Here is a 14,355-nt window from a genome sequence, read left to right as displayed (position 1 = left end):
TTTGTTTCAATTTAGCTTTCGGCTTATTGGGCCATCTTCAGGAAACAACCGACTATTGTCTGAAAGGCACATTAGTTCTTCGGTAACCAAACGTTTTAAGCAAAGATGTACTCCACTTGCGTAGAGTGATGTGCATCAAAGTTGTTTTTAACGTTAAAATTACAATGTCAAGTACAATAAATAATTAAACTACACAATATTAGTTGATAAATAGTTATAATGCTAAATTTTTACATTGACTGAGAAACTCGTATCTCATCAACAGTGTCGAACGTAGAGTCTTTTGTAAATACATTTTCTCTTGAAACTCTAAATGAAACTTTTTGCAACATGCTCGCATGAATCAGTTACTTTCAAGCAAAATTTTTATCATGAGACATATATGGTATGATAGATTGGTTTCTATCCCAGACTGTGTGCTGTTGTTAAAATAACATGCTTATCGAACTGTTACATAGCTATCGAAGTGTTGTTTCCGTATGTCACTAAATACACTATGACGAAATTAAATTTGAAGAACAAGAATACACTGATGAGCTAGACACTCATATCATCTAACATGTTGCCTATTAGCACTCGTCTCTGGTTCTTCGACCGACAATGGTTTGGTGATTTTTCTGACGTTTCGCCAGCACGAGTGGCTAGCATTATGTATGATCCATCCGTCATTGATACTGAGTGAGGATCCAGGGCTTTTACCTTGTCTCTAAAACGTACTTCTCCCATTGTTATGTGCAACTGTTGTTGGTTCTAGCGGGAGAATCCAGACTGTGTTGTGGTCAAGAAACCTAACGATCAGGGCTTCCAGCATTTGTGCGGCAAGCAGTTAGAAGCTGTGGCAGCGTGCCCCGTTTCGCAGCTAGCAGAGGAGGGTGGGTCTGGCAACACTAGCCATTTGCGATGGCGAAACCTCTAAATGACCACTGCCCGTGGATACCGAATCGAGCCCCAGTAGGCAACACTGTTAACAGCTGGCCGTGGCAGCCTGAACAATTTTACCAGTATCCTCTCATCAGAAGTGCTGTAAGTCTACATGCGATGTTCTTACCTCCGCGCTCCTGGTGAACTCGTTGTCGGTGAAGATGTGCACGCCTGTGAACTCGCGCACCTTGTCGAACTCGAAGATAATCTCGACTGGTTGGCCGGCGCGTGTTTCATTCCGCCACCCAACCCAACCGTAGCCTGGAGCAACAACAAAACCAAACTGTTTGCTATCTAACTGAAGCTGTAGAGCTTCGACCAACACCGCATAATAACAATTCATAGCAAAAGTACACTTAGAAGGTGCAAAACAAAAATCCTTATTTCAGTGCTCGGAATTCACCATTGACACCATTCGTGTCATCTTTCCGGAAACATTCAGAGCAGTGGCTGGAAGAGACCGAGGGGCCTACATCCGTTTGATACTCTGTCTGTGACTCTGTACACAGAGACTCGTGTTGTCTGAACGAAGCAGATAATAAATAATTTTCACAGAACATTGTATTGTACTGAAACTCAGAATCTGCGTGGCCTGGAGCTATGATTTGATCACTGAAGCAATGAGCCCGGCGAACGCGTTCTCACTTGTTATAGAACTAGCTTCTTAAGTCTGATAACTACAATAAATTAACAAGTGACAATGAGATTTTCACGATCCAACAGGATGTGAATGAAATGCCTGAAAATTTATGGTGCTCTACTCATTGACTGAAAGTAATAAAAAATGAAAGATTCAATATTAACAATATTTAGGTATTGATAATGGCCCACATAATTTGCACAGCGATTCAGAAGAAGGCAAGGTTTATATGAAAAGAAATACAGGCAAAACGTTTACTATTTTAACCGACTAATGCCATTTTTGTTGAGTCATTAGTTTGTCGTGTCATCCAGTACGTTTAACGTATGTGTACACTTCCACTTTCATCTAGTGTAAAATGCTCATATTTACAGGGTTTTAACACTCAGATCACCATTTTTTGGTTTGTACCAGGCAATAAATCGTTTTCCCATGTTAAAAATATATTTTAGTTTCTATGTATCCCCCCCCCCACCCCCATCCCAAAAAAAGGAATTTTGCCTAATCTGTTGACATAATTACAATGAAAACAGGCGCATAGAAACACAGGGTGCCCCGCCGACACCAGACGTTTATAATTTTCGGTTTCGGTGTATTCGTAATTGCGGCCCGACCAAGGGCTGCAGTGCCTTGGGAAGTAAATGTGACGTAGTACGCTGAGGACGTTTCCCTTCCTTCCCATGCATTACCCATCAGAATGGAGCTTAACACCGTTTTTTGAAAGGGGTAATAAGCTGATCGGCGAGAATATTAGGCACTGATTCCTTTGCAGTGCTGTACATCGTATAGCACTGGTACCAGATGGACAGATGATCCTTCTCTGCCCACCTTAAGTCTTGGCAATGAAGTGTGTATGTGTCAATCGCTTGTATGGAATCTGCACAGTGGAGACGTAACAGAATGACTGGTAGGATATATTGTATTTGTACATGTCCATGACCACACCGAGAATGAAGCTGCTACACCAGCGCGGTCTGTGACAGATGTTTATAAGGCATGGCGATACACACTCAGGCACGTAAGACGGCGTAAGAGCAGTGGTCGTCGTAATATACCAATCAGGAGGGCCTGTGTGCTAATGTTAGGCCTTGGCAATGACAGTCGGTTACAAACCAAATAGTAATGTATTGCTGTCAGTGGATGCCGGCCCATGTCAACCACTTTCCGAGTGAAGACTGCGAAGAGAGCTGCGTGCAGTGGTCATTTTTAGCAGGGTACTTCACACCGGCAGATTAAGCTACACTTCTTCCAGAGGACAATAAATACTACAGTTGGACATTATCTGACAGGAGGAGCGTTGTGCGGTCCGTATAGGCCAATTATGCCTCATTTCAGGGCGTTGACTGCACTGACAGCGTGGAGCGACTTAATTCAGGCAGCCCGTCATTCATAAAATTTTGTGGGCGTTTCTCGTAAATGACTTGATTCGGGTTAAGGTGACTTGAGCCAGAATGAAAATTCCTGGCAGATTAAAACTGTGTGCCGATCTGGGACTCGAATCCGGGACCTTTGCCTTTCGCGGAAATCTATTCATTGACTGAGCTACCCAAGAACGACTCTGCTGTGGAGAGAAGTCGTTGCCCTACCCCCGACATCTTCTAGACGACAGTTTCCCCACGGCTGTATGTACGAGGATAGCCCAGAAAATAGTGCACCACATTTTCTTCCTGCAACAGTTCCTTATTGAACATAATGAGAACTACACACACGAAAGAATGGTGTTTTCAGCTACCAACCCTATTTTTCCGTTCTATGGCCTTCGTCCAGCGCGAAGCAAGGATGTGTGTGCCCTGTCGGGACCTATTCTTGTCATGGTGACGGAGCTACTGCTTAACTGTGTGAACTTCCTTTGCTGACTGACAGGTGCACCGCCTATTGCCGAGTCGTGATGCGTCAGTCCTCGCGAATGACGACATCTGCTCGTGGCAACGTGTCAGGTGTGACAGCCGTGAATGGTCTCCCCGACCGCTGAAAATCGTGAACTCCGCCGAACTGCCTTCTTATGACTTCACCCTCCGTAACCATCGACTAACTGTACTTTTGTCGACAGCAGATGTTCCATAGACTGTGCACAAGCGTTTATATTACCTAAAGTTTTCTTTTTCTCTGCAGTGAAAAATTCTGTGACGGCACATTGTAATATACATAACCTACTGGCGCCATTTTGAAACTGTCCTGCAGCTACGCTATGTGTCGGAAGTGACGGAAACTCGGTGCGCTCACTTAGGAGATTTCAAATAATACGTACGTAACGTTTCGCATTCGAAGCATTGTTTTCGGCTGAGAAAAAAAAATGCGGTGCGTTACTTTCTGGGCAACCCTCGTATAAATTTATAACTTGACTAACACGCCGTATCACAAGTCGACTGGATGCTATTGCTTGGACAATAAAATATTTAATTGATGATTCACTTATCATTATATTTTTATTTCTTGTTAGAAGTGGAATAAATGAAAGTAAGTTAATCTCAAGTCCTATTCAAATCTCTCGGCCTTAATCACATATAAAATGCCTGGAACTATTCGTTGCGCTAGTGAAACGTAGCAGTCAGCGTCCCACAAGTTTGGTGGCTGTATGGGATCCAATCGTCAACCAGTAGGTTCAGCAGGATATAGCGTACCTGAAGAAACTTTTGGGTTCTCTTACTCGTTGAATTGAGGCCGTTATAAAGGCTAATGGCGGTTCATACGGTAATAGGATGACTCCAAATTAACGCCTTCGTACGGCTTCACCTACTCACAACCGTACTGTTACTTTTCAGCGTAAAGAAGAAGTCGTTTCAACGCTACATCTCATGTGACGACACTACGTATTTACGATAGTTGGTTACGCCAGCTAACAACTAGATGTTATTTTTCAGCCTAACTTACACTTCGATCTACGCCGTAGATCAGTCTGTCACCAAAACGTTAAGAAATAATAGTATAGACGCAAATAAAAATTTGTCTGTGTGGTGTTCTCTTCCTCAGACTTACTACGTCGCACACAATTACCCCATTACGTCATGAGTCAAAGCTGATGCCCTGTTTCGGCGAGACCGATTGATCTGGTTCATTTATCTTGGGATATCCCATGCATGTGGGTAATTTTTTGGCCAGTGCGCATAAGTACCCCACTAGATGCTTCACCCGAGTGAACGAATATCTCCGCCTGTTTCCCACCTACATCGCCAGCGCACTCTTGGCTCGGTTGGGCTGGATTGCTACTGAGGTGCGCTACTCACCAGTGGCGAGGCTCTCCAGGTCTGCGCGTACGCTGCCGTCGGTGAGCAGCCCGAGGCCGCCGTGCAGCCTTCCCTGGCCCTCCCAGCGACCGTCGTACCACGCGTCCAGCAACTCGCGCCCTCCAGGGCCCTCGCTGTCGCCCTGCGGCATCGAGTACCGCAGCACGCCATCTGTAACGGTGTCCAAAACACGCGCTGGTTTTCACATTCACGCTTACTTAGTCCATACACAACAGCAATAACATCAGTGTGTCCAGAAAAGAATGTCCTAGTGTCAATGGTACATTATAAAAGCTTAATTCACATTATTTACAACTTCTTATACGCCAAGACCAACTAAACTAGTTTTTCCTGCCAGTGTTCAATATGGGCATCTTCAGTTATTCGGCACACATCCAAACTACGAGTGGCGTTCGGTAAGTAATGCAACACTTTTTTTTCTGTAAGCATGTTGGTTTTATTTAGGATTCCAATGCACCATATTCTTTCCCACTCTTTTGACTACAAAATTATATTTCTCGACACAAACACCGTTCAGTGCGACGGCTTTACGCCATCTTACAGGCATGCCTGAATGCCCGCATCATACCACTCTACTGGTCGGTGCCAACATCTTGCTGCGTCCACATACAGCTTCTCGTGCAGTTCATCCTACATTGGGCCAAACGGAAGAAAACTGGAAGCTGCAAGATACAGAATCTAAGTTGGATGGAGAAGAAAAGACCAATAAACTTTTGTGAACTTCTCTCGGGTGCAAAGACATGTGCGAGGCCAGCTTAGTACCGAGACGTTTGCCCGTGATCCGTCGACTACAGCGAATAAGAGTGTCCGCACGTTCCAGGCTTCACAACAGTGTGCGGCCGCCCGGTGAGCGGGAGATCGGACAGGTTTGCTTGATGATGTCAGATGCCTCGCCCAACGACTCACCATGCTTTTGTTCACTGTCAGGTCTCCGTAGGCATTCTGAAATTGCCTATGAATGTCTGCGATGCTCTGGTTTTCCGCAAAAGAATAATGACAGCTCGCTGCTTGGAACGCAAATCCGTTACAGACGCCATTTTGAAAGCTACGTTTACAGTCGCCACTACCGGAACTTCATGAAACTATACGCCTAAGGGCTGAGGCAGGAATGTTCCACAGTGTCCCACAAGAAATTCCGCAAGCTTATCGACCGAAATTGGCCGAGGAGAAATGTGTTCCATTACCGGTATTTATTGAACACAGCTCGTGAAAACACGTCTTTCCACATTTTTGTTAACAAATGCATAATAATAGAGCAGTAGCCACTTAATTTCTGGTGGCCGTGCGATTCTAGGCGCTCCAGGCCAGAGCCGCGCTGCTGCTACGGTCGCAGGCTCGAATCCTGCCTCGGGCATGGGTGTGTGTGATGTCCTTAGGTTAGTTAGGTTTAAGTCGTTCTAAGTTCTAGGGGACTAATGACCACAGCAGTTGAGTCCCATAGTGCTCAGAGCCATTTTTGAACTTAATTTCTGTGTCTCAGCTCTAACAAATGATTAGCTAGTGGCGGAACGTAGACATGATTTTTTATAAACCCCAAAGCAAAGAAATCGCATGGCATGACGTCAGGTGAACGTGGAGGCCTGTGGAAAAGACCGTCACGGCAGGTCCACCATTCAGGTGCTTCGAAATTCAACTACCCATCGATAAACAGTACCGTTTGTGCCGCTATCACCTAGGTTGGACTAACAGGCCAAAGTCAAAGGTTGGCTATACTTTCTGGTCCTTGTCGTTCTCTCTCTTTTTGCGTGAGTGTTTCTCTGGAGGTGGCCAGTCAGTCGGTGTACGGAACAACGAGGAAAGGCGATTACTTGCTCATTCTGGAAGAAATTTTTGGGAATATATGAAGGTACGTTTACATTGCATCCTCGCGGTCGCACTTCCCGCTAGAGCAGTGACAGACAGTAAAACCGCAAAGTCCATTAGTACAATTTATACGGAGAATGAACCGTTAATATGCATTAAACGTCCAGTATCATTTCGTATCCTATTTTCGTACTGGGAGCCTAATCTTTCATTTATTTGTAGCGGCTGTTTATTTTTGTAGGCGCTACTTTCTTACTACTTACCACTGGAAGTACCTTTTTTAATGCAGGCATTTCATTTCTGAAATGGAATGCATTCATGCTCTTTCGGCCGACTAGACCTTTTGACTAGAGTCGGCAGTTTCCTGCGATCTGTTTTCCTTGCTGAGCGTCTGATAAGTTTATTTATTCTATAGTGATGGAACACGGGAAATCAGTCGTATGACGAGCTGAAAGGAGGAATAAATTTCTTATGACTGACGAAAAAACCTTCAATTTATTTTTATTGTATCACGATCGACTTTGGGGCCGAGGATGAGGCTGACAGCCCCGAAATCGATTGTGCGTCAATAAAAAGAAGTTGAAGATTACTTTTCCAGCATATGAACATAGTACCAAAACTTTTCGAACTTTCAACTTACCTATGCTCGTCACCAGTGTTTGAAACCATAGAGGTCAGTGCGTTTCCATAATACGGATATTTTGGGCCTGCCTTGATCCAAAGCATTTATCTGTTATTCCTAAAGTAAGTAATTAGAGTTCATTTATTCAGAAAATATCAAATGATTTCTGTTACACTGCATCACTTTTAGACGTTGCTCTGATTAATTAGCGTAAATATGGGCCGCAGTAGGCTGTAAAGAGATTTTTATTTAATCGTGCAATTAGCTAATTTCGAGCTAATTTGGATTACGCCTCATTGTCAAGCACATTTGTAACATCTATACTTCACGTCAGTTTCAAATCACTCTCAAATGGCTCTGAGCACTATGGGACTCAACTGCTGTGGTCATCAGTCCCCTAGAACTTAGAACTACTTAAACCTAACTAACCTAAGGACATCACACACACCCATGCCCGAGGCAGGGTTCGAACCTGCGACCGTAGCAGCAGCGCGGCTCCGGACTGGAGCGCCTAGAACCGCACGGCCACCGCGGCCGGCCAAATCACTCTCAATTAGAAGTAAAAAAGAACTATATTCCGTCATTTTACCATATTGTTCTGATTAGTTACATGCTGAAGCTTGACTACGATACTTCTTTATTTCCTTAACATACCGTCTTGTCTCATATAGCATGTCACCTACAGTTTGATCGCCTGTTGTTGGAGAAACTCACTTTTAACATCAAATAGTTTTTATACTACGAAATGGCGAAGAACGACCGTTTTGTGACGGTTAGGCGAGCTTTGAGAGAACATATACATGACTCTCTCGTGTTGGTTTCGATTTAATACACGCATATGCATACACACACAACATATTCACTTGCATCACTCTCTACCGAGCAATATGTCACACATGCAAAGTGCACTAGCACACAGATGCTTAGTAATTCCTGAATTTCTCAGTGTAGGAGACCAGTAATCTACAGTAATTTCTCGTTTTTGCGTCTTACTTAAGCCAAAGAATCTTCCACAGAATGCTTTTTCATGGAGTCTTACATTTAAAGCAAGTTGTCAATTGTGCATTGTGTTTCCACGCTTAACTGTGTGACGCAGTTCGTAAAATCTCCTTACAGCATCTGTACCTGTGGTTTATAACTTCCTTCTCAGTAATTACTAATCAAATAACTTTTTCTGCTAAAGACAAGTGGTGAATTTTACGTAATCTCACCCATACAGTCAAAATAAAAAGACGAGGAATGTAAACGGAGTTTACACATACAGTATAAAATGCAATGCAAATAAAAGTAGGAGTTAAGGAAGTTAAGATCGTGTTCGACAAGTGGAAGTCGAACTCTTTCATAAATTACACTTGGTTTTTATGAACAATTTCTGGGTAAGTTGTACCTTACTGAAAAGTTAAACACGCCTGTATTATTCAGATCCGTTGACTCAGATTCTTGCTTCAGTTCTATTTCCGTGGTGTGGAAGCGTTTTTAAGCCCCCGGCAAGACCGGTCTGTCCCTTTTCATGTCTTTTCTCCCCCTCCTGGTAACTCGATCCAATACGACAAACATCTGTATCCTAAGGCATATGACACATATTAGTCATCCAGACCGCCTCATCCCCTAGCATGGGTTCCTGCAGACAGATGTCGATGTCTACAGAAATAAACGCTAGGAAAAAGTCATGGAACTTAAAAGTACACCGTGGAATATGAATAATTCGAAATAGACGTTCTTTTAATAGTGATCATATTATTTACGTGTAAACAATGAGATGGGGTGCCAGAGTGAAAATAACTGCCGGGGCAGCACTGGAGCACATGAACCGTACATATCCTTCAAAACAGCAGTAACGTGTCAAGCAGTCACGGCCAAGTGTGCCGCTAATAACAGGAATAAAAATGAGGTTTCAAGTTATTATTTACGAGACAGTTATATCTGTCTAGCCCAAACAACTGTCTGCAGTATTTTGTCTGCCAACGCTTACAGTATTTAATATGTTGCCCGAAATAAGTTCTGTTTTGTCTTCCATGGGGGAACGAAAGAAGGAAACGCTCAACTGTCAAGCAGTTGGCGTGAGGTGAGGGTCAGCGGAAGCGAGCAGCTGCATTCCTACAAAGTACAATGGAGGGCGCCGGAAGACGCTTCCATAAACAGGAAGACGCTGGCAACCACTCTGCACAGTGGTGGTATAACCGCTCCGTGCTGACTTCTTTCACGCTACAACTATTGTACAAAGACTAGATACTATTATTCCTGATGTAAAGGCCATCGACCGTGGCAACACTTTATCAGAATCTAACAAATGGGTTCACTGCAGGTGAAACCCAGCAGTAAAACTTCCATTGAAGAGTACGAGTAGTATGTGTAACTAACTTTAGCCATAAGTGTTAACATCTACTCAAACTATTACTTCAGTTACCTATAAGTGATTCCGCTCGAATCCTTTACTCTACATTACAGAAATCCCGACAATTTTTCATGTTACACGGCAACCAGTTCATATTATGATAGACGCTCCTAAAACCTGGCACTGTGAGGTGATCCACATGAGTTCCAAAAGAAACCCGTTGGAATTCGATTACTCGATAAATAGTACAATTCTCAAGGCTGTCAATTCAACTAAGTACCTGGATGTTAAAATTACGAACAACTTCAGTTGGGAAGACCACATAGATAATATTGTGGGGAAGGCGAGCCAAAGGTTGCGTTTCATTGGCAGGACACCTAGAAGATGCAACAAGTCCACTAAAGAGACAGCTTACACTACACTCGTTCGTCCTCTGTTAGAACATTGCTGCGCGGCGTGGGATCCTTACCAGGTGGGATTGACCGAGGACATCGAAAGGGTGCAAAAAAGGGCAGCTCGTTTCGTATTATCACGTAATAGGGGAGAGAGTGTGGCAGATATGATACGCGAGTTGGGATGGAAGTCATTAAAGCAAAGACGTTTTTCGTCGTTGCTAGATCTATTTACGAAATTTCAGTCACCAACTTTCTCTTCCGAATGCGAAAATATTTTGTTGAGCCCAACCTACATAGGTAGGAATGATCATCAAAATAAAATAAGAGAAATCAGAGCTCGAACAGAAAGGTTTAGGTGTTCGTTTTTCCCGCGCGCTGTTCGGGAGTGAAATGGTAGAGAGATACTATGATTGTGGTTCGATGAACCCTCTGCCAAGCACTTAAATGTGAATTGCAGAGTAATCATGTAGATGTAGATAAACATTTTCAACCCTGTACATAATCAAGTAAGACGCCAAAGCACCTTACGCCTCCTCTACTGCAAGCACTCTCACCTAGCAGACGCAAAATAAAACATAACTACTAACGATTGTATTAGTGCAACTCTTAATCACCGAAAACCTTTCATCTTTTTAATTCTCGTCTACTCCGATATAGCCTAGATCTCCGCTCTCTCAAAATATTAATATTCGTTGTAGATCCTTAAACATTAGAAATTCTGCCTCACTTTGTGTATTCACTTTCTCTCTCACTCACAAATCCTTGAAGACCATTCCAGTTACCCTCTCTTCTTCCTTCTCACGCACATTCAGCTTTTGCCACCAATAACACCATTCCTCCCGTTTCCTCTAACTTTATAATCCCATTACGGTGCCATGCTATATTTACCCATCTGCTCAGCACAGTACCTACAAAATCAACTTAAAAATATTTTTAGTCAGTCACAACTGCGCAAGCTTGCCAATTTCGACTCGTTACAGTGACCGTCTAATGTAGCAACCGTATACCAGCTGCCACAAGTTACATATTATCATGTCCGACTATGACTTAATAAATATACTTGTAATACTGTCACGAAACGTCTGTCACTACCATATCCTACTTCATTTAGGTGCTTCCTTCCACACACGCTATCACTTTTCATAATCGTATCATTGACAATAGAGCAGTGAGCAGCAGCACCATAAAAAATAAACTATCAACTTTAACTTCCGACAAACGTTCATATAAAATGTAATAGTATTAATGTTAATTACTGCATACATTACTGCATACATATAGAATTTTATTCAGAAAAAAGTAAATTTAATAACCTTTATCTGAGCAAGAACAGTAATTATAGCTGCTGATGGCCTACCTGTATGCCTGGAAATTAAATAAAAAAGTGCAATCAAAAATATTAAGAAACTAGTACTGATTCCGTACGGAATCTCATATAGGCTTTGTAATGCATATTGCACTATCACGTGACTCTTGCCGAGCAAGTAATTGCTAGTGATTACAAAAACAGTACATCCCACTGATCTGTAAGACGGGGAACAAATAGCCATAACCTTGGAACCCAAGTTTCCTATAACTCTGTCAACCAACTGCCCGCATCTCGTGGTCGTGCGGTAGCGTCCTTGTTTCCCACGCCCGGGTTCCCGGGTTCGATTCCCGGCGGGGTCAGGGATTTTCTATGCCTCGTGATGGCTGGGTGTTGTGTGATGTCCTTAGGTTAGTTAGGTTTAAGTAGTTCTAAGTTCTAGGGGACTGATGACCTAAGATGTTAAGTCCCATAGTGCTCAGAGCCATTTGAACCATTTGTCAACCAACTAAGCGAAGATCTAAGGATGTGACTGTGGGAACTGTGATTCACTTGTGCTAGTAAATACTATGAAAGAAATCAGTTAACTCATTTCCTTCCTTACTAAATTTCAAATATTCATTTTCCATGAAAAGCCTAACAAGAGTTCTTGAGCTTCGTAAAAATTAATCCTGAAGGGGGCCGAGATGGAAATATTGGTCTTTTGACCGGTGTAAGACCATTCATAGAACTTAATGTGTTTTAGTGTATACTTCGCAATTGTCTGTTGCTGTTGCTGAAACTGGAACTTAAAAGACAAATAATTAATCATTCAATCAAGACCACGCTTCGAAACACAAACATACGTCTATGCAGGTACACACACATACGGAACACACAGAGAAAAGTCGGCGTACAGCTAAGGAATTGTAGACACCAATTGATGTAAAATACTGATATTTACTTTTCAAAATGTTCAAATGTGTGTGAATTTCTAAGGGACCAAACTGCTGAGGTCATCGAACCCTAGACTTACACACTACTTAAACTAACTTACGCTAAGAATAACACACACAACCACGCCCGATGGAGGACTCGAACCTCCGGCGCAAAGCACAACTTGGATTCGGGACCTGGGTGCCTTCTTTAGATGCATATCAAATTTGATTTCATAAAAGTCGAATAACAGAGATAAAATTAGGTTAAAATAGTGCATCCCTGGTACGTGGCGTAACACAGGAGGCCGTCTCAGTTCCTAAGCAGCCAAAAGTTTCTAGCAGAAAGGGAGAAAGGTCCAGATTTAAGGGCGTGCCAACTGTGGAATAACATAGGTGGTCTTTCAAACAAAGGTCTAAATACAACTCATCAAGTCCGTGCCAAGCACACACCAAAGGTGAAATACCGGCTGGAGAGGTTGTGCTGCCGTATCCAAATGCTTGGCACGGCGTGGTAGGTGTGAATGCAGCACTGTGTTTGAAAGAGGGCCTTTCAAACTTGATACGGATCCATATTTGGCACGACCTTATTCCCGGACTCCTGTCCTACTCTGCGAGAGCCTTTCCAGCAAGCTTAGGAATAGAAAGGGTCTCATGTTTTATGCCTTGTACCAGGACGCACTATTTTAACCTACTTTTATCTCTGTCATTCGAATTGTATGGACTCACATATTACATGCACCTGAAGGTGACACATTGATCCCGAAACTGGATTGTGATGATTTTAGGTTTGTGGGGCTCTCAGATGCGCGGTCATCAGCGCCCGTACAAAGTCCTAATTTTTACACAGTCCAACTTTTTCACCCAATCCAATCTAGCCACTGCAACAAATGATGATGATGATGATGATGATGATGAAATGAGGAAGATAACACAAACATCCAGTCCCACGGCAGAGAAAATCCCCAACCCGACAGGGAATCGAACCCGGGACCCCGTGATCCAGAGGCAGAAACACACACCACTAGACCACGAGCTGCGGACGAAACTGGGTTGTGCTGTCCTTTTAGGATATAAAAAAGATTTGCAGCTGTAGCGGATCTTATCGTTGATGATGAATATCAATAGACGTGGATGTCCCGTCAAGAGAACAATAGAAGGAATCAGAAGCAGTCACATGTAGATCTTACAGTCTCCCAGTTAGGCGAACTATCGTATCGTATCGTTTTTAAACGTGTAACGCTGTTCAGTTGTAATTCGTTGTGGCCCACTTGCGAGGTATGATCGTCGTCTCAGCGGAAGTAGGTTGTTCCTCTGCACTGCTGACAACTAATCTGTGCCCCATGCACTCTCTGTCTACAGCCAATATGGGTTAATGGAGGGCATTCACATGCTGACTGATGACAGCTGCCAAAGAGGTCGACCGAAGCCGAAAGTTCTTTCTTGCATCGACAACGGCAACTGCAACGACCTAGATAACAACTCGTAAAACTGCGTTTTTAAGGTCGATCTTTCTCACCCGTTAAGACTAGGTGGCACCTTTGTAATCCATCTTTGACCCCTCGCAAATGTGATGAGTACAAGGAATAAACTCGTAATAATCCACGGGAGACAAACTCTTCACTAAACGCTCACTAAAGATGCCCAAGGCTTGGCAGTCCTAACTGAGCATCAGCTGCTACTGCATAGAATACTGCACAAAATTATCTGTAGTGCCATGAAGGAATCACCAGGAAACGAAAAAATGGATACAGCACTACACTGCTGTAAATAAAAGACTCGGGCTTTCGATTAAAGCTCCATATCACTTTTAACTACAGTTATATTTTCTACGGCCTTCGCACACTTTAGGTATTACACGCTAAGTTTGTTCGAACCGATGAGAGGATCAAACGAAAGACGGATTTATGTGTTTTTTTTTCTTTTTTTTTTGTATTTATCTTACGTGCAGTTCAGAACTAAAATATATCTCTCACAACGCAGACGCAACTGTAAAAAATTCTCTATAAAATCGAATTCGACTTTTCCGGCATCGTTTAATAGGCTAATGCAAGGTAGACGTTTCTCGACAAGCAATGTGGCTCTGTGGTGGAGCGCATCCCCGCTGATTTGAGACTTTAGTCTTGATGGAATCGAATTTTGAAACAAAGGTGCATGATCTATGAGCAATTACG

General features: G+C 43.0%; 1 protein-coding gene across 1 annotated transcript in view; it reads right to left on the bottom strand.

Annotated features, from left to right (window-relative positions):
* LOC124776755 (discoidin domain-containing receptor 2-like) overlaps positions 1-14,355 on the bottom strand; it is a 198,800-nt gene that overhangs the window by 52,691 nt on the left and 131,754 nt on the right. The window contains exons 6-7 of the mRNA XM_047251888.1: positions 4,786-4,956; positions 1,049-1,182 (exon numbers count right to left, since the gene is read on the bottom strand). Coding sequence (XP_047107844.1) covers positions 1,049-1,182; positions 4,786-4,956 — 305 coding nt within the window. The remainder of the gene's footprint in view (positions 1-1,048; positions 1,183-4,785; positions 4,957-14,355) is intronic.

The sequence above is a fragment of the Schistocerca piceifrons genome, chromosome 1 (genome assembly GCF_021461385.2).
Source record: "Schistocerca piceifrons isolate TAMUIC-IGC-003096 chromosome 1, iqSchPice1.1, whole genome shotgun sequence".
Lineage (NCBI taxonomy): Eukaryota > Metazoa > Arthropoda > Insecta > Orthoptera > Acrididae > Schistocerca > Schistocerca piceifrons.
Note: the sequence above shows the minus strand (reverse complement) of the source record. Positions and strands in the feature narration are given on the sequence as shown.